At 40.7% G+C, this 27,843-nt stretch overlaps 1 protein-coding gene across 2 annotated transcripts in view; it reads left to right on the top strand.

The window, feature by feature from the left end:
• The first annotated feature begins 77 nt into the window (after window positions 1–77).
• The window catches only part of LOC117048411 (cytochrome P450 4B1-like), a 53,655-nt gene continuing 25,889 nt past the window's right edge, over window positions 78–27,843 (top strand). Inside the window, exons 1-9 of one of the 2 annotated variants that reach the window (XM_033152203.1) lie at window positions 78–426; window positions 5,460–5,601; window positions 6,456–6,500; window positions 7,052–7,179; window positions 8,673–8,803; window positions 10,080–10,231; window positions 12,214–12,320; window positions 12,828–13,018; window positions 15,197–15,330. In XM_033152203.1, coding sequence (XP_033008094.1) covers window positions 220–426; window positions 5,460–5,601; window positions 6,456–6,500; window positions 7,052–7,179; window positions 8,673–8,803; window positions 10,080–10,231; window positions 12,214–12,320; window positions 12,828–13,018; window positions 15,197–15,330 — 1,237 coding nt within the window. In that variant the 5' untranslated portion in view covers window positions 78–219. Of the gene's footprint in view, window positions 427–5,459; window positions 5,602–6,455; window positions 6,501–7,051; window positions 7,180–8,672; window positions 8,804–10,079; window positions 10,232–12,213; window positions 12,321–12,827; window positions 13,019–15,196; window positions 15,331–18,572; window positions 19,216–20,468; window positions 20,490–27,843 lie in introns of those variants that run through there. The other variant, XM_033152204.1, reaches the window with a different exon arrangement.

Here is a 27,843-nt window from a genome sequence, read left to right as displayed (position 1 = left end):
CTTTGGCAGGATTCAAATTACAGTTCCTATAGTCACTAAGTTTAGTGCTTTGGGGGAAAGTACTGGTATGTGGGTGGTTCTGATTTTCCTGGTAATGTACCAGAGATTACAGCAATTTGCAAAAAGATAGTGTTCAGTATTAGGACTAGAACTTCTAGACCTGTCACTTTCAGCAATAGGAGCTCAGTGGAAGAAGGCACGGTAAACCAAGGTGGGAGCATGAAAACTGTTCCAGAGATGGTCCTAAATTCTTGGTCTTGGCTGCCTTGGGATTTCTCTCATATTTTCCACTTGACAATTATTTTGAGCTTTGCCTATGTGGCTGTGAAAGCTGTTCAGCTGTATCGGAAAAAACAGTACCTGGCCAAAGTTCTCAGATGTTTTCCAGGACCTCCTGCTCACTGGCTATATGGCCATATCAAAATGGTAAGGTGGCTGTGCAGGCGGTATGTGTGTGGCAGAGTGAGGGTGGAAGAGAAAGTGTGTTTATCTATGTAATTACTAAGCTTCATGCCAAGAAAGTAATGGATGTATGTCCTCATTCTTCTGTGTTATGTAAACATAGTGAGAAATGTGCTTTTCGCTTGCTTCTTCTACTAATAGAGATTTAGATGAAGGTCTTAACCCTTTCAAATGTAAGGAAAAGTCTGCTTGCACTTTTAAAAGTGCTGTGTAATGTTTGTCCACATTTGCAAGAAGTAAATATTTTTGTGTGCTTTGGGACTCCCTCCCTATTGACAGTAGGCAGGCACCCTCACCACAGTGGTTTGGACACTGACTGAACACGTCTTTATTTCAGCAAGCCTACTCAACCATATGATTTAGTGACCTATATGTTTTTAATTTTTTTTTAGTGATTTTATCTGTATTTTAATTATGATTATTTCATACATGTTTGCTGTATCAAGTAAGGAAAACATTCCCTTTTCCAATATGGCTTCTCCACATAGTACTTTCTTTGTCCTCATGCCACACCAGTATGTTAAATCACTCAAAAAGTTTCTGCTATGTGTGTGGAGAATTAACATTTTAATCTCAGAAACGAAGTTTAACTCCGCTTGTTTGAAAGGCACGCACACTTTATTTTGGCAGGTGATCAAGACAAATCATTGGCCCCATATATTTGTTGTAAAACATGTTGTTGTAAAACACTCTTGACAGCTTGGCTAAAAGAGGCACCTTGCAGAATCCAGTTTGTTGTACCAAGGCAGGGAGAGTCTAAGCATGCTTGTGAACTTATGCTTTGTCCAGAAACAAAATAGAGACATAAAACAACATCAGCACAATTTTAACTGCTTTCTTGAGCATTGGTTCCAATTCATATTTTGTGATAAGAGGAATCTAGCCACAGTGGTTTCTCAGCTTCATGTCACATTCTGAAAGGATATTTTATATCAAATGTGCTGTTTCATTAATGTTGTCATTCAGTCTGTTTTAACCCACAAGACAGCTGGCTTGGGGTACCTGCTCTGTTGAATACTGACTATGTATATTCAGAAATAGGAATGAATAATCTCTCAGTCTCAGTTCTCTCTAGTTCTTATTTGTCCAAACTTAAATTTGGTTCACATTTCTGTAGTAACTTGCAGATTATAATTTTTTTAAAAAAATCTTCATGAAAATTATTTAGCATTTTACCGCAAATGTCTCCTTAAGAAACACATTTTTAGCGCGCTTTTAACTAATACTCACATTTTTGCAAACATTTTTTCTCCTATACTGTGTATCTTTGTACATTATTTTCACATATGTTTATTTTTATGCACACCTTTACCTAATATATACATTTTTCTAAACATTGTTTGCTTGGAGAACTGCACCACAAAATTCTGGTAAGTGTGAATTTCACAGGACAGTTGAGTTTTGATTCTCATATTGATTTGGAACATGGAAATTTTGCATATCCACCTTTAAATGTGAACTGAATCAGCATCCCTACTCAGGAGTTCAGTTTACATTCCATGCTAGAGAAGAGCTTTTGGGGGACATTGTGCTCAGTTCAGAACGTTGCTCAATATTATGAATGGAACTAAGTCATATTCCAAGGGAAATGATTGCAAACTGCAGCAACAGCACTAGAGATCAGCTATAGCAGATCTGCCAGCGATTATGCTAAGCCAAGTTGTAAGGAATGCTTCATGTCATTACTTGCTCATATCTTGTTTGTTTCACACCTTTTGAAATGTAGAGAAGCAACATGTGATGGAATTTCTCATCACGTTTGTAAGAAAAGCTTTCAGCCATTGCCAGATACAGGGCTGAACTGCAAACATTTAATTCAACATTCAGAAACCAAATAATCTACTCAGCCAGTAGAAACAAACATTTCTTCTTGAGAGCACTTTGAAGGAAAATAATAGAGAACCACATATAATCTGTGCTGAACAGGAAGGGCAGCATAAACAGCATGTTATGCACTCATGACTTAAGGACTTTATGATAATACTAGTACATTAAGCCTGTTAAATTAACGGGCGCTAGAACATATGTGGTCAAACATTTTTAAAAACAGAGTTGTTCTAGTACAAAAATAAAAAAGTCTGTTTCTCTCTCTCTCTCTCTCTCTCTCTCTCTCCCTCTTGCTGCAAATTCTTGCTTCTCAAGTACAGAGGGGCTATTGGCACAGATAAATGCAATTCACTTCTTGAGTGTGGCATTTTGGGCTTGCAGGAAATACCTGTGCAGGCACCCCCCAAACACCCTTGGGGAATTCCCCCCCCCGGGGGGGGCCTCTTCATCCTGCAACCAGTTCTCTGTGTGCTTGTGTGCGAATGAGAGAGAGAGTGCTTCAATTTCCTTTCCTGTTGGCAGAATCGGCCACGGTTTTTCGGTTGATGGGGGGGGGGAAGTGTGGGGCTCTTGACGCCTCCCCGGTAGCACCCCAAAACTACTCCTATCCCCCTGGGGAGGGATGGGCAAGGCTGCCGCTTGTGGGGAGGAGCGCCCAAACCCAGGCAGGGCTTCCTGAGCAAGGGGCACAAAGGTGAGCCATTCAAGGGTTAACCAGGCAGCGCAGAGAAAGGAAAACAGGCTCTCGCTATTTGCATGGGGGGGGGGTCGGTTGTTGTTCACAAAAAAAGTTTGCCCGAATTAGCTCTCCCCGCAATGAGAGACCACTTTGCAGAAAATGACTGGGAAGCTATTTAAAGCCCGTTGCCGAAATAAGCAACGAAAAAGCGAAATGCTGTCATTTCTGGAAAGGGGGGGGGGGAAGGAGGGCAGAGACAGTCCTGCAAAGTTGGCCAGGAGGAGGAGGAGGAGGAAGAGGAGTAAGTGCACATGAGTGTGCACCTGCCGCGTGCCCGCGCACACCCGCCGCTTCAGCAGTTTTGCCCGGCCACCCGAAGTCTCCCCCCACCCCGCTCCTCACCCCCGCCACCTCCCCCACCCCACCCCCATCCCCGCCTCCCCTTCCTCACTCCCCCCCCCCGCTTCCCACCACGGCCGCTCTCAGCGAGGAAACTCTGGCCTCTGCTTCCTCCTCCTCGAACACCGGCGGAGTCTCCCCGCCACCGCGGAAGAAAGTGCGGGCCTCCCCGTCGGCGGCAGAGGGAGCAGGAGAGCCCGGGGCTTCCGCGGGCAGAGCAGGCCTCACCTCGTCCCCGTCCCCCTCGCTCTTCGCCGGGCTCACCCCCCCCTGCTGCCAACCCCCTCAGAGCCAGCGGCAGCAGCAGCAGCGCCATGCAGGCCAACGGGGCAGGAGGGGGTCAGCAGCAACAGCAGCAACAACAACAGCCGCCGCCGTCATCGTTGCAGGGTCCGGAGCTGGGCTGCCTCAGTGCCCCAAATGGCGAGGCCTCTTCGGGCTTGAGCGCCGGAGAGCAGCTTACTTACGCCAACGGCCGCCCGAAGTGTCTGTGCGCTCCAATACCTGTGTCCGTGGGGCACATGCGCAGTAGCGCAAACCCAGGGACACACGGAATGGACGCAGAGACACTTGGGTTTTATATATATATAGATGATTATTCCACACCCATCATACATTCTAGAAGTACAGGTATAACATTAACTTGGCCTTGACTAATACCTGCTGAATATTTTCTTATCATTAGGTACTTGTGGTCAGGGGAGAAATACACTTTCAGTGCCAATTTGGAATGCCATTCCATTATGAAAAAATGAGAAGGATTTTGAGTGCAAAATTGTAGAGCTGTGACTCATGTGTTATGGAATCTCAAGCTTTTAAATTCAGAGGGGAAAGCATATTTTCTTTTTCCTAAACAGAAGACTGGCATAAAGAGTTTATTTACTTATGATGGAAAGCTTGAAATGTGTGCGCACATTTATCACAGGCGTATCCCAGTCTCTCTCTTGTTAGTTTCTATACGCTTATATGTCCTACAACAGGTCCAGGGTACCTTTGGCTCACTAGATGTTGTTCAGCTACAACTCCCATCAGCCATAGCCACTGCTCATGCTTGCTAAGGCTCATGGGAGTTGTAGTTCAGCAAATTCAGAAGAGCCAAAGGTTCCCTGCACTTGTACTATTATGTTCCCTGTAATATCCTACTGTGGGCTCAGTCACAGTACCCTCCACCCTTGTGCAAAAGCAATAGCTATGGTGTAAAGGAACAAATATGACAAGACAACGGTCTGGGGTAAAAAGTGGTCACAATTTTATTGATTACAGGTATAGGTAGACTTTGGCTCAGGCATTGGGTATATATCTATATTAGCCTCCTGCTGGAGGACTGAAATTTTGAACAGGGTCATGCCATGTATTGTGGACTCCCCAAGACATGAATCTCTAGTCCCACATTCAGCCTCTACTCCCTGGCTCCCCTATTTGATGGGCAAATGTTTGCATTTGCGATTGATCTATTTCTCTTCTGCAATCTTACCTAAAACAGGGGAAAAATTTGCATACATAAAGAAGCATAATCAATCATAAACACTATATAATAATGTTATTATAATGGTTCAATTTATTTCAATTAGGAAAAAAAGGTTTTTCTAACTGTATTATTTGGTGGCTGTTTTCTTCTTAAAATTTAGACATCAGTGGCTTCATCATTCTTAAGCAGTGCATGTTCTTCTACACCTGGAAGGTTCAGTGCAGAACAGAAAGAAAGCAGGTTTTAAAAGACTGTGGTGTTAGGACAGAGCCAAGGGGGTGAATAATTCCATTGTTAAATATGCACCCTAGCTTAAAGTTATAAACCATTGCATTATACAGTGGTACTTCGGGTTAAGTACTTAATTCGTTCCGGAGGTCCGTTCTTAACCTGAAGCACCACTTTAGCAAATGGGACCTCCTGCTGCCGCTGCGCCGCCAGAGCACGATTTCTGTTCTTAAGTAGAGTTCTTAACCTGAAGCGTACTTAAACTGAAGCGTACTTAACCCGAGGTAACATTGTATAATCATCTAAGTCGGATTTCATCCTGAACTAAACATTTAATCACGGTGTCCGAGATGTAAACTGACTACTGATCTTTAAAAAAAAAAAAAAATGATGCAGATGAAACCGGAAGAAGAATTCCTGAACATAGCTGCATGGACAGAAAAGTACCCACACTGCCATCCACTTTGGTATGGAAATTTCTTGGCTTTCCTGGCCCTCAACCACCCTGAATATACAAAGGCAGTGTACAGCAGAGGCGGTAAGAAATTTGTATGTTACATCCTTCTGATCGTGCAGTTACATGAGTATGCTAGAGGCTGTCAAAATTATCCATGCATTTATCTCTGGGCAGTAAGTTGCACTGCTCTTTGCTTTTATTGAGATATAAATGTAAGTGATTCATATTTCAAGGCTACCCTAAAGCAACCTTTCCCAAGCTGGTGCCCTTACGATGTTTTGAACTACAACTCCCATCAGTCCCAGTCAGTGTCCTGGCCCTCACTGCCAGGCAAAGAGCTCCCAGCTCTAGTTTTCCCCAAATCTTTAATGCTTAGATCAGATTGATAGAGAAGGCACATTGAAGGCTACAAAGTTCAACAAGTACATTAGAGACTTGCACACGCACCGCCTTGCACCCATGATTGTGTGGGCTTGGGGCTATGTGACGTCAGCACACTGCATGCATTCCCGGCAGCATGTGCACATGATGTCAGCATGCCATGCACTGGGTGCGTGCGCCCACTGCAGATTTTTTTGGGGTGTGGCCCTTTCAATATCGGTGGTCCTGGCCACCCGCTCCCCCACTCAGTAACCCTGGAGACTTGGATACTTCCTTTTGGAAAGTGGGGGAAGAACAATTATTTGCTCAATGGAGGCTGGGCAAGGAAAAGGTTGTTTGTCTTAATTCTCATGTGCAAAGATATGGGAGTGCGCCTTGGATCTGGCTGCTGAAAAGCAATGAAAGGCAAGTGAGGGAGCTCTGGGTGCCCATACGAATCCCCTGGATTGCGGCAACAGAGTGCAATTTAGCAAATTAAACATTTGCATTTGTTCTCACAAATACTGTATCATCTCATGCTAACCTCATTTTCTCTCATTTATCACACTATTCAGATCCTAAAGCTCTTGTAACATACAACTTCCTAATTCCATGGATTGGTATGTATTTCCCCCCCACTAATTTTATGTATCCCTGTATTTACTGTGATATTCTTGCATCAAGCATATACATATATGAACAGCTTTCAAAGTTCAGACTTCCTTTGGGTCTACAGGAAGCTGCTGATATTAGTTAAACTGGTGCCTTCCAGGAGGCTTCAGTGCCAGCTGTATTTCTTTGGCCAACTGATTTCTCCCCATGTTGCTGAAGAATCAGACTCTAAAGTATGTTTCCCCACAATCTCAAAAGTCTGTCCTTATATAGTCTGTGAAGATGGACTTTTTGGGTTGGAAGGAAGTATACACACTGCATTCCATGTTTCAGAAATCCTTTAGCAGATAAATAGATTCTTAACTTGAATTGTTCCAGCAATTAAGTGCCTACTTCAATGGGTCAAATATAGTGCTGAGGGGATCCTTCTACTGTAAACCCTGTCATCTGTGGTAGATAATTTACCATGTGACCCTGACCCTGGTGTAACGGTATGTGCCTAAGAAAGGCAATGTTATCTTTGGCCTCTTTTCCTCATTTTCCTTCCTTTCCCTGGCAGGAAGGGGACTTCTCGTCCTGAATGGGCCAAAGTGGCAACAGCACCGGAAACTGTTGACTCCCGGATTCCATTACAATATTCTGAAGCCTTATGTGACTCTTATGGCAGAATCAGTCAAGGAGATGCTGGTAAGAAACCCCATTGCTACTTTCAGGAGGTCAGCTCCAGTATCAGAAGTTGCTCATCCACCTTCATGATCTCAGTCCTGCTTTGAGCAGACTCAGAAGGCCTTTGATTTCTCTTTTTCTTTGGCCTGAAAACCTCCTCTTATATACCACAAAGGTTTTTTGGGGGGAAAGGTTTGAGTCAGAAGCCCCCAGCAAAGTGTGAAGCTAGTTGAGCAGCCCTTTTGGTTGCAGGCAATGAGTTGGCACCAGCATTGCACCTTCATAAACTTGTGAACCTTAATATTCTCTTAATTAGTTCATTCACATTCTCAAGATAAACAGATGGTGACTACCATTAGTTTTTTTGTGGAATATTAAAATGCATCACTTTGAAGGGTTGTTCAGTGTTGTATTAGCTAGAATTGTATGTCAAAACCGTGTTTACGTGTGCAAACATTGTTTTTGACTGGAATGCCTGCTATCACCCTTTCCTTTATGGGCCTGAGAATTAATGATCAGTTCATTAGCTCCTTAGAATCTCCTGACCTGTCTTCTCTGTTTCAGGGTCCACATTCAGCCACCCAACCGAAGCACACAGCCGAGTCTCTCAGGGGACAGGCGCACATAATCTTAGCAAAACCATTTCCCAAATGCAAGGATCATTTGCAGGGGGAAGTTAATGTGCAGCATGGAGAATGCTCAATTCTGTCTCATGCCTCTTCATTCTTCTCCACATTTCTTCCCCACAGGCTTTATGTGTGTCCCTGAACTAGGCTTACCATCCAGTAGAGACAAAATAAAATAAAAAATTCCTTCCAGTAGCACCTTAGAGACCAACTGCCCAGCAGACAGTGGTTTCTGATGCACATTGTGACCAGTAGGGTAGAAGGCAGGGTGGTCAACAATAAGTGGAGCCAGAGCAAATGGCTCTAATATTACCAGTACTCCATGCCGAGTTCTAGAAATGCAACACTGAGGCTAAAGACACAGGCATGCCTTTGACTGGTTTTAAGTAAAAAGGCATGTGGGTGGGGACAGTTCAGTCATCCTAATGAACTAGCCTCCACTTCTAGGATGGGTCTAGGCAAATTGATGTATGGGGAAAGGGTTAAGCACCTGTACTTCTCATCCAATGATTCTCCCTTGGAAATGCTCTCTGCCATGCCATGCCTTAGTATTATGGGGTAAGCATCATTGTGATTACCTTGTAATGTGCAATTTCACCTTCAGTGATGTGAGTACATGAAAGGACCCAGAGTCAATTTTTAAAAAGAAGATGTTGGTTAAGAATAACAAATAATCAAAGCACCTCAGAAATTATTATGTAATTGTCTACATTAACTAGCAAAATCCATAGCTGGGCAGTCACTGACATACTTGACAATCTAAAGTTTTCATATATTGACCACAGCAGATCACATATTCTTCCAGTATCTAATAATGAATCATCTAATCATTCTAGAGACTTCCCCAGAATGAAACTTCTCATTTCTGTCCCTTTCTTAAACTATTAGGATATATGGGAAAAGCTGGTACCAAAGAATGGCACAGCATCACTGGAGATGTTTGAACATGTCAGTCTGATGACTCTCAGTACTATTATGAAATGTGCCTTCAGCTACCAGAAAAATGCTGAAACGGACAGGTGAGTATAAGATGCCTATTTCAGGCAAGGTGGGAGCCACAGGCAGATACAGTCTTTCTTTTTTGTGCCATGGGCTAGCAGTGACATGAGAAGCAAGCCCAAGGTTACAATCACCTCTGCAATCTGCATATGGTTAAAGAAGCCATTCAGGATTATGGCCATCACCACATCATTCATGAGAAAATTCTATAGTTTAACTGTGCAAAGAAATACTTTATTTTGTCTGTGCTGAATCTTCCAACTGTCAGTTTCAATGGATGGCCCTGGGTTCCTTCCTCTAGCCCCTGGACCAATTTGTTTGTCCTTATTGTGGGATAACCAGCCTCACATAACTAGCATGCTTAAGTCAAATTAATGCATGAAGGGGTTAAGACCATAGAGTAAGCTGTCCTGCCAGGCTTAGCTCACCTTGGAAGAGAGTAGGTAATCAGGAACTAATCGGCAGCCAGCGCAGTCAGGCCAGGATTGGTGTAACATGCTCAAACCATCTTGCCCTGGTGAGCGACCTGGCTGCAGAATTCTGCACCAGCTGAAGTTTCCAAGCTGTCTTCATAGGCAGACATATGTACCTGTATAATGTGTTGCAATATTCTAACATAGAAGTTACCAAAGTATACACAACAGAAGTTGTGTATCCAGATAGGGATACAGCTAGGCCACTAGCCACAGCTGATGGAAGGAACTCCTTGCCACCGATGCCACCTAGGCCTCAAGTGACAGCAAATGATCCAGAAGTACCCCCAAATTATGTACCCGTTCCTTCAGAGGGTTTGTGACCCAATCAAGAGCAGGCAACCTCCAATCCATCTAGTCTACGGAACCACTCACTAACAGTGCTTCAGTCTTATCTGGATTGAGCTTCAATTCCTTGGTGCTCATACCAAGGCAATTTAATGTCCCAGCACTGCCACACCTGCAGATGCAAAGGAGAAGCAGAACTGTGTTTAATCAGCATATTGCTGACAACATACTCCAAAACTCTGGATAACTCCGCTCAGGAGTTTCATGCAGATGTTAAGTTGTGGGGAATAAAATTCAACCCTGATGAACCCCACATTAAAGGCTCCATGGTGCTGAGAAGAACTCCCCAAGCATCACTCTCTGGAAACAACCATCCAAGAAGGAGTGGAACCACTACAAAACAATGCCACTCACCCCTACCTCTGATCTCAAATAGAAATGGATCTAGAAATGGGACTTTTAATAAACATGTAATCTAATCTTTTTTGTCTTCATTTTGTGCTTATATTTGTTTCCACTTTCTTACTGCCCACAGAGACAATTCCTACATTCAAACTGTATTTGATCTCAGCTCCCTGGTTTATCAGAGACTGAAAACACCTTGGCATCACAGTGATCTCATTTACCGGTTGAGCAACAAAGGGCGTCAGTTTTACAAAGCTTGCAAAATAGCCCACCATCACACAGGTATGCATTTTTTACTTCCTGACAACAACTTCTTCCTCCTCGTCCCCCTCCTCCTCTTCTTCTGAGCTAATATATAAATTTATTTTCTAATATAGAATTCAAAAGCAAAAACATACTGTTTCAGTACCATTAGGAAAATTAAAAATTGTAACATTGTCGGTATGATGTACGAAGGGCATATAAAATGTAGGTGTGAAAAGAAGGACTTCCGGTTGGACGCCATTCTGCTCGGTTGGGAGAAACCTCGACTCCGAGGTTTCTCCGTCGCTGCAGGAGAGGGGGGAGTCGAAACTGCGATTTGGCCCCCCAAGAAACTCCAGGTAGAGCGTCCTGGAGACATGGGATCCAGCTGGTCCCCCGGGGCGCCTCCCTTGCTCTCTGGTAAGCCCTACTAAGGGCTGACGTGACGGGCAAGGTTTCAGAGGCGCGGGGGCTGTGGATCGTCTGCTGTCCTCGCAGCGAGAAGTAGCGGCTGCTGACAGAGAGAGTGTCCAATTCTTCCAAGATTCAGCTAATTTGGACTTATAAGTATTGATTTTTTTAAAAAGTGACTTAAAATTCAGCTGTCCTGGGAACTTAAAAAATGGAAGTCGGTTCCCTGAGCATTGAAACAAAAGGAAACAGTGTAATTTGTGATTCCGAAGCTATTGACCAACTTTGTGACAAGGAAATTTCTGAAGACTTTCCCCCCAGGTTGGGGGGTTGAATTAGGTTTTTATCTTAATTGGAACTGTGATTTTTGGAGATATTATTACCCTCTCTTTGAGGAAATTTTGGATGGCTGCTTTGCAGTGAAGAAATACATCTGGACTGCATAAGCTTTTTAGACTGTAAAGTATGCCTAAAAGGAAATGGTTGCAGGAATTTCAAATAAAGGTTCTGGAACTTTTAAACAACTTAACAGTGGAAGTTAATCGGTTAAATCAGTTAACTGGGACGGTGGTACCTCTGGACTTGGCTTTGCAGGGAAATGGATTATTGACTTTTTGTGAAAGTTATGAGGATATAACTACAGAAGAGGAGAAAATCCAGGATAAAATTCATGGACTCAACGCACGAGAAGGAAAGAGAAAAGTGAGAAGGAACAAAACAAAAAGAAGGCAAAAAGGGAAAACTGTAGCAAAGAAGAGAGTGCAATGGAAAGCTGTACAGAGCTTGGACAATGTTGAAAAAGTTTCAAGGACATATGAGATAAGAAAGGAGCAGAAGCCAGTTTCCCAGGACTGTGGGATTTTGGAATGGGAGAGGGTGGGGGGTGGGTTGAAAAATGAATGTTTTCTATGGATATTCTCTTTGTGTTATGGTGTAGACATATGGTCTGGCAATGGATAATGGTTAATGGTTAACGAATAGAATTTAATTTTGAGAAGTGTAGGAAGGAAGGGGGAGAAGAGTTAAAATGAAATTAATTAAATTAGGTTGTTTTATTGAAATTTTGAATTAGGCAATGGAGGCTCAGAAATGATGTGAATGCAGAGGATATGTTAAATTTATGAATAAGATATGTAACATGAATAATTATTTGGCAAAAGAGTTTAAAAAGGAAAATGTTAGCAGAAAAAAGTAATATGGGGATTAATTGGCAATAACTGTGAATTAGGGTTAACTTGGAAATCAACGGGGGGGGGGGGAGATCGGGGAAGTCTGTAAAGATGTTATGTGCAAAGTAAGTGGTTAAATCGGGAAAGAATTTGTTGGCTGCCCCAGTGGGAGGGGGGTTTGTTTTGTGTGCTCCCCTTGGTGAGAGAAAGGGGAGTATGGAAAATTTAATCATGTATTGTAATTTGGTTTTAATTGGAAAATCTTAATAAATATTATTTTAAAAAAAGAAAAGAAAAGGGGGGAAACGATTTAATATGGGTTAAATGATTAGTAACACAGTGGACTTATTAGGAAAGTTACAGAAATTAGAAATGTTGAATATATTTGCTTGCCTCTTGCATATAGCTTTATTCATTTCATACTGTATGTCTTCAATGCAGAGAAGGTAATAAGAGAGAGGAAGGATTCCCTCCAGAATGAGAAAGAGCTTGAAAAGATTCTGAAGAAGAGGCATTTGGACTTCCTGGATATTCTTCTTTGTGCAAAGGTGAACATTGTAAAAATAATGCACCTATGCCTGCCATACTATATTGTTAGGTGCTTTTCTAGCCATCACTAATCTATTCAGATGACATAGCCCAAGCAAAACTCCCATGGTCTGTCATATATACATAAAATGGTAAGGCTGTCATCACACTGCAGTTTATGCGGCTACTGACAGGTGGCCATGCCAACTCCAGCATGATAATAATAATATAATAATTTTATAATAAATTATTATTTGTACCCCGCCCATCTGGCTGGGTTTCCCCATGATGGCAGAAAGGCATGCAGCAAGGTGAGCAAGCAAGCATCATGGGTGGCAGGTGCCCCAGGTGAGCTGTTTAATTGAGGGGGTGACGCTTCAGAGAGCAGTTTGGAAAACCGCTTTCTGAAGCCCCTCCCCCTTCTTTGAAAGGTTTGATGTGAGCTTGGAGAGGTAGGAGGGTCTTGGAGGACTTCAAATATTGGATTGCACCAATTGTATAATACGCTATGTTCCCTGTGTGGTTAGGATGAAAATGGAAATCCATTGTCAGATGAAGACATACGTGCAGAAGTGGACACATTCATGTTCGAAGGTCACGATACCACAGCTAGTGGAATCTCTTGGCTCTATTATTGTATGGCCCAGAACCCTGAGCATCAGCAGAGATGCAGAGAGGAGATCATGGAGCTTCTTGGGCAACAGGAGGATATTCAATGGTCAGACTAAATTATTGTTCAACCTTAAAAGTTTATTTCCTGGGTCATGTTATGAGGTTTCTCAAAAATTAAGAGAAGATGAAGGACAGCAACACTGCAGATTGTTTTAGGATCATAGTAGTCTGACAACAGGCCTCAGGTTGTGTAAATTACAGGGAAGATGGGCCAGTCCTATTCTTTAGGAAAAGAAGCTCTGATTTCTATTTCTATATTTAAATCACTGCTATGGCTGCTGCACGGATGTACTGAAGCTAGTGTGGTCATGTGTGTATCGGCAAAAAATAATGCAAAAATCAAAATATATTATCAAAAAGAGACAGCTCTTCAAAAAAGAGGGCTGCCTTATGTAATGTAGGACACAGTTAACCCCCCTCACCCATTACTTGCATGAAGAGGTAACAAAGTTACAACAGATGGGCTGTGGGCTGAGCCAACCAATACTTAGGATGTATGGGGAAAGCTGGTACTCAACAACCCCACGGCATCAGTGGAGATGTACGAACATGTCAGTTTGATGACTCTTGATACTATTATGAAATGTGCCTTCAGCTACCAGAAAAATGCTGAAACAGACAGGTCAGTATAAAATGCCTATTTCAGAGAAGGTGGGAGTCACAGACAGATACAGACCTTCTTTTCTGTTACAGGTGGGTAGCCGTGTTGGTCTGCCATAGTCGAAACAAAATAGGAAATTCTTTCCAGTAGCACCTTAGAGACCAACTGAGTTTGTTCTTGGTATGAGCTTTCGTGTGCATGCACACTTCTTCAGATACACTGAAACAGAAGTCACCAGATCCTTAAATATAGTGAGGGAGTGGGGAGGGGTATTACTCAGAAGGGTGGTGGGAATGGGTGATCAGCTGATAAGTGTGGAAAACCTGTTGACGATTCTAAACGGCTGCAATTAGTCTTGCAGGGAAAGGCAAGGGGTGAGATGGCTAAAGATAGCTTTGTTATGTATAATGAGATAAGAATCCAATGTCTTTGTTCAAACCAGGTTTCTCCATGGTTTTAAGTTTGGTGATTAGTTGCAATTCAGCCACTTCTCTTTCCAGTCTATTTCTGAAATTTCTTTGTATTAAGACAGCTACTTTGAGATCTTTTATAGAATGTCCTGGGAGATTGAAGTTTTCTCCTACTGGTTTCTCTGTCTTGTGATTCCTGATATCAGATTTATGTCCATTTATCCTTTGGCGTAGGGTTTGGCCTGTTTGTCCAATATAGAGAGCTGAAGGGCACTGTTGGCATTTGATTGCATACACAATGTTGGAAGATGAGCAATTAAATAGTCCTGAGATGGTGTGTTTGATGTGTTGGGACCAGTAATGGTGTTATCCGGGTTTATGTGGCAGCAAAGTTGGCATCTGGGTTTATTGCAGGCTCTGGTACCAGTGTCCATGTTGAGTCCTGTTGTTGTATTATTGTGGGTGAGGAGCTGTTTGAGATTGGGTGGCTGTTTGTAGGTGATGAAGGGTCTTCCTCCCAGAGCTTGAGAAAGAGAACTGTCATTGTCTAGGAGAGGTTGTAGATATCTGATGATGCGTTGTACTGTTTAACTTGGGAGCTGTATGTGATTACTAGTGGTAACTAATGTCCTGGTAACTTCTAAAGGGGGAGCCTCCTCTATTCAGGTGGGATTCCTGCATGATTTGCTTTCCAGGTAGACTTCCTTCATGGTTTAATTTCACATGACAAAAAACAGTTTTGTACACTGTATTTCATTCAATCAATCATTTAACTTATTTACTGCCTTTCTCACACTATAAGAGACAAGTTGGCTAACAGAACAAATTAAAATAAAGACAGCTAAAAACCCCATAATCAATATTTTTTTTTAAAAAAAAGAAGTGTATAACCCTTTTAAAAACAGCCCTAAAAGCACAGATATTCATTCATATATGCATCTCCATGCATGCTTTAAGTTAGCATGTGCATTTTTGCACTTGTTATTTGGCTGGAGAAGTGCAAATTTGGAAGGGTGGCTGTGTTCCACAAAGTGTGAGTTAGATAAGTTCGCCTTTAAATGTGAACTGAATCAAATTTCTTTCTCCCCCCCCCCCCATCCCTTGTATTAAGAAAGGGCAGCTTAGTTTGTGGGTTCCACTCTGTCTTCTTTTTTGCTTCACCTTAACAAAACTTTGTGACTTAACTTCAGTAATTTTGGGCTGTGTCTTTAAGGGACGACTTGGGAAAGATGACGTACAGCACCATGTGCATTAAGGAGAGCCTTCGGTTATACCCTCCAGTACCTCTTATAGCACGAGAACTGAATTCTCCTGTGACCTTTGCTGATGGACGAACCTTACCAAAAGGTAGGCTTCCCCTCTCTTTCTTCTTCAGACTTCCTTTGAACCCTTCTCTTCCTCTGTCTTCATTCTTACACTTTTTTCATTATTCAATTCCACTGTGTCTTAACTTCCATCAAGGGTGGCTAACCTTTTTGTGGTCCACATTCACCTTTGGCCTAACCTGCGGGGGTTGCCTGCCACCTGTGATGCGGCCACCCAACACTCTTGCATGCACACACTCACATTCATGCACACAGGGAATATGTGGAGGACACACACAGGTGTGCATGACTACACAGAAGTACACAGCCCCTGTGTTCAGATGGATGCTTTCTGGAGCTGCTAGGCCTTAGATGAACCATCTCTTGAGGCCCCACCTACACCTAAATGAATTCCTTGTTCAAACAAACAAATATTACATGACCAGGAAAGCATAGTCGTATCCCTTTCCAGCTGCCTTCCTGTACTCTGGGCAGGATCATCCTAGTTACCAGTGCTACAACTCTGAAAATCTGCCTGTCTTTGCTGTAAATTATTGAGAATGAATGTTTTGGATAGCAATTCTCATTACATACTATCACTGCTGATGAAATGATAATAGATGATATTCTCTTTTTTCACAGGCTTTCTAACCGCATTGGATGTTTATGGTCTTCACAGAAATCCTGAGGTTTGGGACAATCCTGAGGTAATAATAAAGGGATAAAGGGCTAAGCAAGATCTTTCTGGTGAGACTGAGACAACTGAACATGTTTGAGAAAAGATGGTGGAGAACATCAGAATAATTGCCATAGACACATAAAATTTCTTTTAAAAAAGAGGCCAATTGTTTTTCACACTAACACTGAGTGACTAGATGTGTGGATTTATCCCAATTTTTGTTTCACCAGTTTCTTGCTTGTTTTACCTTACTAAATGCATTCAGAGGTTTTCCAGTTTGGAGGTAAGAAAGGCTGATTTACCGGTAGTCCATTGCCCCATATCTGTGGCCTAATGCCAAACTATCAACCCCTGATATGATATTAGGTGCCTGCATTTACATATGAGGATAATACCAGCTCTAGAGTATGTGCACGAGAGAGAGAGACTTACATTGGTGAGCGTGTGGGGGTGTGGGTGTTCCTATAGAGCTAAATCCCTTCTCATCTCTAAGCCTTTGCTGTTATCGAAATCCCTTCCCTGCCAGCTGCTGTTAGCAAAAAGAAAGTGTTTGGATATATCTTCACACAACTCTGATGTCAGGCTTAGTGTGACCCTCTACAGAACTGTATAAGAAAAGTATGAGGTAGATATTGTACTAATTAAGTATAGGGACAGACCACATGTTATATAGTTATGATTCTTAAATTTTTGCTTAAGCACTAACAAAATGGCAAGAATCTATTATGAAAAGAAAACCATTGCAAAATTATTGGCTAAGCTGCTGTGGAAACCTAATCCGGGAAACATTCCTAATCTGGGTGAGGTCTTATGGAAGTGTTCTGCCAAAAATGCACCCACACCCATCCACAAGTCCCTAAAGTGCTACTTACAAAAACTGTGTAGGCTTCCCTCTCCATTCAAAGTGCAACCTGAGGAGCAACATCAGCAACACAGCGGGGGCGGGGGGGGCGGGGAGGTTAGCATTTCCCTCCCAACCCCTGCAGGCCTGTTGGAAGACAATGACTGTGTACAATTTTAGAATCATGCGCACTAATACAATTAACATCATGTCTCATTTGGCCCAGGCATTTATAGATATGAAGGAGTTTTCCTTCCGATTACGTTGGGGAAAACATGTTGGTGGACAGGCGGAGTCCCCCAAACCCCAGGTGACCCCTGAGCGGAATAATGACACAAGACAACATGCTATGGGATTAAAATTGGCCACAACTTTATTAAGATTCAGATGTAGGGAGATCTTGGCTCAGTTATTGGGCGTTTATCCTTCCCAGTCCCCAGCCGGGGATCTGGGAAACTTCAGGGTTATCCAGAATGTGTGCCCAAGGCTGCCCAGCACATTCAGTTTAAATTTAAGTAAAAGAAAGGGATCCTCTTTTAAAAGAGGACCCCGAAGTGATCCTCCCCCCCCACAACCTAATAGGGCCATGTGGTGGTGGTGGGGGGGGGGTAAGGCCAAAGGCCCCAGCCCTACCTTGTCCGCTGACGAAGTCCAGCAACGTCCTCTCTGTAGGGCCATGTGGTGGTGGGGGGGTAAGGCCAAAGGCCCCAGCCCTACCTTGTCCGCTGACGAAGTCCAGCAACGTCCTCTCTGTAGAAGCTCTGGAGTGCAACTGCTGCTTCCCAGGTAGGCTACACCTTCTATGGGCGGGGTGGTTCCTCCCCTTACCTGGCCAATCCCCTGGCAACACCTCCCCAGGCGGGATTGGGCAGTTAACTGAGGTAAGCGGAAACCCCAGGTATCCCACCTGGGGGAAGGTAACGCCAGCCCGAACTACCAGAAGTCGCACTGGAATCCAGGGGGCTGCATGCAACCACACAAACGCCGCCCTCCATTTGATGTGGGGAATGCTCATTGCTGAGAGTACAGTCCTATAATCCCCATGGAGCTCAATGGGCATTGTGACCCAGTAAGTGGGTATAGAACAGTATTCTTTTTTGTGAATGCCCCTTTTTCCTTTAGCTCTTTCAGCCACTACATCTGTTGCCATTCTAATACAAAGTTCCATGACTTATTTTCTGTTGTAGGAATTTAATCCTCTAAGATTCTCCACAGAGAATTCAAAGCATCGCCACCCATATGCTTTCTTGCCTTTTGCTGCAGGGCCAAGGTAAATATTTCCTGACTCTATACTTTGCACTGTTTCCTCCATAACAGGAGACTTTGACATTAATCTTTCATGAAAGACACAACTGTTTTCAAGGCTTATACAATTGTGGATGAGTCCACAGCAAAGCAGAATTAACTGCCAGCATAAAACAATATATGTTCAAATGCCTAAAATGGTGGGACATAGAAAGGAGAACAAATATGATGCCAGACATTGATTTCTGGGAAGGGAAATCTAAAAGTGAAGGAGCAACAACAGAAAAGGGCCTGATTTGACCATCACCAGAATGATCTTCTGTTTGTAATGTAATGTTGCCCTTTATTCTACTCAGGAACTGCATTGGACAACAGTTTGCCATGAATGAGATGAAGGTTGCTCTTGCCCTGACACTCCTGCGCTTTGAGCTTTTGCCTGATCCTGCCAACCTTCCGATTCCCATGCCGCAAATTGTCACCCGATCCATGAATGGGATATATCTGAAGCTGAAGGCTCTCCACTGATGCTTGCTATTACCACAGTAGTAATGCTTGCTTCAGGACTCTCAATTCATGCCAATAAATTGATGTATACTGTACTTGATCAATTATGTAAGCATCCTACATGCAAATAATTATTATTACAGTATTTCCCAATAACAGCGATCTGGATCCAGCAATGATGTGGGGGAAAGGTGGGGATTTAGCATCCCCAGGGGGAAGATATATTAGAATGTGTGAGCGAAGGTTCCAGCTGTTCCTATATAACTACAACACCAGCTGCCACAAAGTTGTTCTGGCATTTGGATACTGTGCCCATAGGAGGAAACCAATCAGAGCGTTTGAGTGGAGGTTCAAGCAGTTCCCATAAAACTACAGCACCAGAGGCCACAAAGTTGTTCTGCCAACCGAACCAGAAACCTTTCAGGACTTATTCTCAATAGTGAGCGAATCAAAGCAACTGGCAGCTGGCAATGGAGAATCTAATCAATCCCTTGTGGTCCTGGCTACCGGGGAGTCCCTCTCCATTTTTCTATTGGACTGTGGCATTGATCTTCACCTGCGTGGCTCTGAAAGCCATCCAGCTATTTCAGACAAGGCAGAAACTGATCAAAGGTTTTAGGAATTTCCCAGGACCTCCCAGCCACTGGCTATACGGCCATGTCCACATGGTAAGGGATTCTCTGACTTCACTGGTGAGGTGTTGGGTCTCTCTTTGTAAAATTGCATTACTCTATAAGGAACTGGAAATTGACTGGATTCTGTGTTACCAGACACCATTCAGTTGTGCCTAAAGAGTAGGGCACAGAATAACTACTTTCTGGAGCATTGGTTCCAATACATATTGTGTGATCAGTGGAATCCTACCACAGTGCTTTCTCTGCTTCATATTACATTCCGATAGGATATTTTCTATGAAATGTGCTGTTTCATTATTATTGTTGTCATGCAGTTTGTTTGCACCTGCAAGGCAACTGGCTTGGTTACCACGACACTGGTTTGAGAGAACAGGCTCTTAGAGCTTTAGCTTTGTTGGGTTATCCCGCCCTGCAATGTGGATGGTGAGGGAATGTAGAATGGCCAGCCAACGGGATGTGACATCTCTCACTACCCATGAGGGACCAATAAATGATTAAATAAATATTGGTAGGCACCATGAATATTAATATCATGCAGTGCACTTCTGCTCTTTTTATGAAGGGAATTGATGTCCTCTCTAGGCATACAGAAGCTGGTTCAAGATACAGCACACCATTTCAAAATATAGATTCTTTCAATATTTTGAGACTGCTATGATTGCAATTATATTGCAAATTATATTGTTCAGCAATTCCTTTTAAGCTCTCAGTCCAACCAGGTCATATTCAGAATAGACTTGAGGAACTAAATGCACTTGATTAAATTAAATCCATTGGTTTCACTGATTTTGTGGCTTGGAACGAAGAGTTTGGGTTATTTACAATAGAAACTATGCCTGGAAAGAAGCTTTTATCACTTTGATTCCAAAACCAGACACGGACCGACGCCAAGTAAAAAACTACAGACCAATTTCCTTGCTTAATGTGGATTACAAAATTTTTGCCAATATTTTGGCAAGAAGATTGAAGATGTTTCTGACTGAGTATATTGGTAAAGACCAGGCATGTTTTCTTCCTGGGAGACACATGAGAGATAATGTTAGGAACATTGTTGATGTTCTAGAATTGTTGGAGGCAAAGAAGGATTGTAAAGCTATTTTGATGTTTATAGATGCAGAGAAGGCCTTCAACAATGTTTCTTGGAGTTGTTGTTTTTTAACAAAATTTGGATATTATGGAGGTCAACCAATATTTTTCAAATGCTATAGAAGCAATTTATTTGGAACAAAAATCTAAACGTATTGTGAATAATGTGATATCAGATGAACTTAGAATAGAAAAAGGAACCAGGCAAGGGTGCCCACTCCCCCCCCCCCTCCTATTTATTTCAGTCCTGGAGGTATTGCTGAATATGTTAAGAGAAAATGAAGAAGTAAAAGGCATTTTGGTAGGGTCAAAACAGTATAAACTGAAAGCCTTTGCTGATGACTTATTGCTGACATTACAGGACCCAGAATCCAGTGCAAATAAGGCACTGGATCTTATACATGATTTCAGACAATTTGCAGGTTTTATTTATTTATTTATTTTAAATAATAAAAATCATTTATTAATTACTTATACAATATTTTACAAATATACAGTAAATATTCCAAATACAAATAAGATACATCATTCCAGATACAAATAAAAATAAAGATTTTAAACATAAGGCTGTTGTCGTGTTTTGTTAACATTTTGTTGAGTTATTTATTCAAATTCTCCTTAATCTTTAGATTTGTATCTGCGCACAAATCCGAAGGAAAGAACAAAACAAAAAACATGACAAGAAAAACTTATATACAAAAGAAAGAAAAAAAAAGGGGGGGGAAAAGAAAACCCCACCACCACCCCCATTGACTTCCTGTCCACCCAAACATATAATCAGATCTTACTTATAAGCGTAAGTCGACAGGTCTGCATATCCTCATTTCATCATCATTTCGCTATAATGTCTACCGGTACCTTGTTATTCTGTTGATTTCCTCTATTTATCTTCCAAGACTATTGAAAGGCTAGCATAGCTATTTGTCCTTTAGTGTATTTTTGTACATACTTTATGTAAGTACCCCATTTTTCTTGGAACTTTTGCCTAGATCCCCCTCTCAGGTTATTGGTCAGCTGAGCCATTTCGGCGAGTTCTTGTAACTCGCTTTGCCATTCACTCACTAAAGGTGGTTCTTGCTCTTTCCATTTTTTAGCGATTTGGATTCTTGCGGCCGCCGTAGCATAGAGAAACACCTCTCTCAGTTTCACAGGAATTCCAGTATTCACAATACTCAGTAGGAAGGATTCAGGTTTTTTTTGGAAAAGTAATTCCAAGCATTTTTTTTTATCTCTTCATATATCGAACCCCAAAACTTTTTAATTTTTTGGCAGACCCACCACATATGATATAAATCTCCATTGTTACCCCCACATCTCCAACACACACTACTAGAACCTTTGTAGATTTTCGCCAGTCTTGAAGGAGTAAGGTACCATCTATGTTGCGCTTTCATCATATTTTCTTTTATCCTACTTGAGTTTGTAAAATTCATGGTGACCCTCCACAGATGTTCCCATTCCTCCATCATTATTGGCCGCCCGATGTCTTGAGCCCATCTCACCATAGATGGCTTCACTGTCTCCTCCATATTTGCAGGTTTTAAATTGAATAATAGTAAAACCAAAGTGTTAGGTAAAAATCTTACGGTTGAAGAGATCACTAGATTAGACGAGAATATTGGTTTAAAATTTGTTTAAAAGGTGAAATACCTTGGTGTGAAAATTTTGAATTTATATAAAGATAACTATGTAAAGCTATGGAATGAAATTAAGAGAGACCTGGATATATGGTCAAGTCTGAAGTTGTCACTTATGGGACGGATATCTGTTAGAAAGATGAATGTATTGCCAAGAATGTTATTTTTATTCCAAGTGTTACCTATCATTGACAATGTGAAGTGTTTTAAGGAGTGGCAGAAAATATTATCAAAATTCATCTGGCAGGGGAAGAAACCTAGAATTAAGTATAAACTTTTAACAGATGTAAAGGAAAGAGGGGGCTTCTCTCTGCCAGATTAAAAAAAATTATTTTTATTTTTATTTTTAAAGGAATTTATTGGTATTTTAGCAAATTACAAAAAATACATACAAAATACAAGCTACAAAATACAAAACAAAAAACTAATACAATACATAAAAACACAACAAAAACAAAAACACACCTCACATTCAAACATCTATTTAACTATTCAAATCTTATTAATAATCTTACTTGGGGGACTTCCTCACACCCTCTCTTCTGCGTTCATTTCAAATATACTGTAGTAACTTTGTAACTACTTTAACTCTCCTTTTACAACTAATCTTAATCCTTATCTGTCATCTTATATCTATCACCTCATTCTTAACAGAAATACATAAAATAGAAAAAAAAAATCACAATTCTATCTTCTTATATTCTATTTTAAACTAACATTTTAATGCTATCGCCTATAATATCCACTGATTTCAATTTCAGATGTCTAACTTTTCGCGTCGTTTCAAATATTCTTTAAATTTCTTCCAGTCTTCTTGCACCTTCTCCTCCCTCTGGTCTCGGAGTTTCGCGGTCAGTTCTGCGAGTTCCATATACTCAATTAACTTTATCTGCCAGTCTTCCACTGTTGGTAGTTCTTCAGTTTTCCAGTTTTTAGCAATTTAAATCCTAGCAGCTGTTGTGGCATACATAAAAAATATTCTATCTTTGTTGGGGATCTCATGATTGGTCATGCCCAGCAGAAAGGTCTCTGGTTTCTTAGTAAATGTGTTTTTCAACACTTTTTAAAGTTCATTATAAATTTTCTCCCATAAGTCCTTTACCTTTGGGCACGTCCACCACATGTGATAGAAGGTACCTTCTACTTGTTTACACTTCCAACATTCATTACTCATACCATGATACATCTTAGCTAATTTCACTGGTGTTAAATACCATCTGTATATCATTTTCATAATGTTTTCTCTTAATAGATTACATGCAGTAAACTTGATACCTTCCTTCCACAACCTCTCCCAATCCTCCAACATTATGTTATGCCCCACATCTCTTGCCCAATCAATCATTACTGATTTAACCATTTCATCTTTTGTATGCCACTCTAGCAACAAGTTGTACATCCTGGAAAGATTCTTAGTATTCGGTTCTATTAGTTCTGTTTCCAACTTGGATTTCTCTGATTGAAAGCCTTGTTTTCTATCTAACTTAAAAACTTCATTAATCTGATAATACTGCAACCAGTCAGATACCTCCTCTTTCAATTGTTCATAGCTTTTCAATTTAAAGTTCTGACCTTCTTGTTCCAGTATATCAGCATACTTCGGCCATTTTGCAGGCATATTAGGTCTCTTATAGGCCTTAGCCTCCACTGGTGACAGCCATCTAGGGGTCTTTCTCTCCAATAAATCTTTGTTCCGAGTCCAAACCTGATACAAGGCATTCCTAATAATATGGTTTTTAAAAGCTTTGTGGGCTTTAACTTTATCATACCAAAGATAGGCATGCCAGCCAAACACATTATCATGTCCTTCCAAGTCCAGCACATCCGTATTTTCTAACTTGAACCATTCTTTTAACCAGCAAAAGGATGCAGCTTCAAAATAAATTCTTAGATCTGGCAGTGAGAATCCACCTCTTTCTTTGGAATCTGTCAAAATCTTGTATTTTATTCTGGGTTTCTTCCCCTGCCAGATAAATTTAGATAAGTCCTTTTGCCATCTTCTAAAACAATCCAACTTGTCTATAATCGGAAGTACTTGGAATAGAAACAACATCTTTGGCAATACATTCATTTTTATAGCTGCTATTCTGCCCATCAAAGACAACTTTAATCTAGTCCATATCTCCAGGTCTCTTTTTATTTCATTCCATAATTTTTCATAATTGTCCTTGAACAGGGTTAGATTCTTTGGTGTCAAATTCACCCTAGATATTTTACCTTGTTAACAAAACTTAGTCCTGTTTGATCTTGTAATTTCTGTACCTGCATAGGTACCATATTTTTTGTCAACACTTTGGTTTTGGCTTTATTCAACTTAAATCCTGCTACTTGTCCAAATGAGTCAATTATCTCTAATGCTTTAGGCACACTGGTTTCCGGATCTTGTAGGGATAAAACCAAATAATCAGCAAAGGCTCTCAATTTATATTCTTTCTCTCCCACCCTTATTCCTTTTATCTGCTTGTCCGTTCTAATCATGTTCAAAAGGACCTCCAGGACCGTTATAAAAAGTAGAGGGGAGATAGGGCACCCTTGTCTCGTTCCTTTTTCAATTCTAATTTCTTCTGATATCACGTTATTTATTATAATTTTTGCTTTTTGTTCTTTATAAATCGCATTTATGCTATTCATAAATTTTTGGCTGACCTCCATCTTTTCTAGATTTTTCTTCATAAAACTCCAAGAAATATTGTCAAAGGCCTTCTCCGCATCAATAAACATCAGTGCTGCTTCAGTGTTTATCTTCTTTTCCAACCTTTCCAATATATCCACGATATTCCTTGTGTTACTATTCATATGTCTTCCAGGTAAAAAACTTGCTTGGTCTTTGTGGATATATTCTTTCAACACTCTTTTTAACCTTGTGGCCATGACATTTGCAAAAAATTTATAGTCCACATTCAGTAATGATATTGGTCGGTAATTCTTCATTAATGTTTTTTTCTGAATCTGGTTTCAAAATTAAAGTGATATACGCTTCTTTCCATGAGTCTGGTGCCCTCCCTCCCTCCAACAGTCCATTGCATACATCCTTCAATGGCTGGATTAACCAATCCTTCAAGGACTTATAATACTTTGCGGTCAGTCCATCTAGTCCTGGGGCCTTTCCTATCTGCATTTTATTAATTGCATCCTCCATCTCTTGGATTGTGATCGGGTGGTTGAGTATTGTTGCTTTCTCTTCTGGGACTTTGTGCAATCCATTCTTTTCCAAGAATTGTTCAATAACTTTCTCCTCTACTTTCTCTTCCTTGTACAATTGTTTATAAAATTTCTGAAAACATTTTCTAATTTCCTCTGGATCCTCCACATTCTTGTCTTTAATCTTTAAATTGGTAATGGTATTCAATTTCTGTCTCTTCTTTAACTGCCAAGCCAGCATTTCCCCACATTTGTTAGCCGAATCAAAAGTTTTCTGTTTCATCAGCCTAATTTTCCATTCAATTTCTTGGTTTAATATTTTCATGTATTGGGACTGTAAGATCTTTATTTCTTTCTGAATTTGTTGATTTTTTGGGTGACCTCTTAACTTCTTCTCTTTCTCTTTTATTTGATCCAACAATCTTTCTTTTTCTAAATTTTGTTCCTTCTTCTTTTTAGCTTTTTCCCTTATAAGGAACCCTCTCATCACCGCCTTACTTGCGTCCCAAACAATTCTTTTCTCTACTTGTGTATTCAAATTTATCTGAGAATACTCTCTCATCTTCTTTGCGGCTTCTTCCATTACCTTGGGATCTCTCAACAACGCATCATCCATTCTCCATCTGAAGGAATCCTTGGAGATTGTACAGCATTATGATCTGAACAGGTCTTGGGGCAGATTTCCGCCTTCTGTATTTTGGGTGCCAATGCTCTAGAAATCCAAATATAATCTAGCCTTGACCATGACTATTATGGTTCTGAAAAATATGTTGCCTCAGTTTCTGTTGGGTTCTTCAGTCTCCATGCATCTATCAAATCCAAATTATCCACCATATCAAAAAAGGTTTTGGGCAGCTTCCCTTCATTTGTAATTTTAGCCCTTTGTGACCTGTCCATCAAAGTAGAAACTGTCCCATTGAAATATCCTAGGCCAACAATATTATAATCCAAATAGTCCAAAAGCATGTCATGGATCTTTTTATAAAAGATTGACTTTCCATCATTTGGTGCATAAAGTCCCAGAATCAAATATTTGTCACCTTGTACCTTAATTTCAATTGCAATGTATCTCCCTTCTTCATCCTTGAACAACTGTTTTGGATTATATTTCTCTTTTGCATAAATCGTAACTCCTCTCTTCTTGACTTTGTCCGATGATATAAATTCTTGGCCTAATTTTTTATTCTGTAAAATCCTTCTGTGGTGCCGAATTACATGGGTCTCCTGTAAACAGATTAAGACCAGATTCTTTCTTTCTAGTGCGTGGTATACTCTGAGTCTCTTCGGCCTCTGGTTCAAACTGTGAACATTCCATGTCAACACTTTCAGCGTCATCTTACTTCACAGTGCCTCCCGTCGCTCCTTCTAATTCTTCTTCTTCTTCTTCTTCTTCTTCTTCTTCTTCTTCTTCTTCTTCTTCTCCTGGGCCTGATCCCCCTGGTCCAGTAAAAAAATTATTTTGAAGCTGCTGCTTTTTGCTGGCTTAATTAATGGTTTGTGTTGGAAAACACTGATCTTTTAGATTTGGAAGGTTTTGATAATGTATTTGGATGGCATGCATACTTATGGCATAATAAGATAAAGGCCCATAGTGGTTTTAAAAACCATATAATTAGAAAATCACTGTACAATGTGTGGATGAGATATAAAGATTTGCTAGAAAGAAAAACACCTAGGTAGATTTCACCATTATAGGCTAAGGCCCATAAAAGGTTAAACATGGATACTAAATGGTTGAAATATAGTGATCTCTTAATGGAAGTTGATAACAAATTTAAGTTGAAGTCTTATGAACAACTTAAAGATAACTTAAATGATTGGTTGCAATACCATCAGATCAATGAAGTGTTTAAAGTGGATAATAAAAACTTTGGTTTTCATTCAGAAAAAAATCCAAACTGGAAACAGAATTGTTAGATACAAAGGTTGAAAAATCTTTCCAAAATGTATAATTTGTTGTTGGAATGGCATACAAAGGATGAACAAGTGAAATCTGTTATGATAGAGTGGGCAAAGGATGTGGGGCACAACATTACGTTAAATGATTGGGAGAAATTGTGGGGGGGAAAGGTATTAAATTTACTGCATTTACTGTATTGAAAGAAAATGTTATGAAGATGATGTACAGATGGTATTTGACACCTGTAAAATTAGCAAAAATGTATTGTACATCTGATAACAAATGCTGGAAATGTAAGGAAAAAGAAGGGACCTTTTTCATATGTGGTGAATGTGCCCCAGGATTAAGGACTTCTGGGAAAAGATTTATAATGAGATGAAAAAAGTGCTGAAAGACACTTTTATTAAGAAACTAGAAGCCTTCTTACTGGGAATTGTAGGCCAAGAAATACCCAAGAAAGACTTAACATTCTTTTTGTATGCCACAACTGCTGCGAGGTTACTACTTGCAAAGAATTGTAAAAGCCAAGAACTACCTACAATAGATGAATAGCAAATGAAGATGATGGGATTTATGGAGCTTGCTGAACTGACTAAAAGACTCCGTGATCAGGGAGAAGAGTCGTTTGAGGAAGATTGGAAGAAATGTAAAATTTATTTGAATAAATATTATTTGAATAAATATTATAGTATTTAGTGTTGCCTTAGGAAGTAGCTATAGGTTTTTGCTATTTTTCTTTAAGATTTAGGTTAAGAAGATGTTGGTATGAATTTTAATGGTTAGGATATTGATCTATTGAAACTGCTAGAGAATGATAAGATAATGAAATTCAGTTGGGGGGGAGGGAAGTTACCCATAAATGTAAAGATAAGTTATGAATGTAAGAAC

The sequence above is a fragment of the Lacerta agilis genome, chromosome 6, assembly GCF_009819535.1.
Source record: "Lacerta agilis isolate rLacAgi1 chromosome 6, rLacAgi1.pri, whole genome shotgun sequence".
NCBI classification, from domain to species: Eukaryota; Metazoa; Chordata; class Lepidosauria; order Squamata; family Lacertidae; genus Lacerta; species Lacerta agilis.
This window is presented reverse-complemented; position numbering and strand designations above follow the sequence as displayed.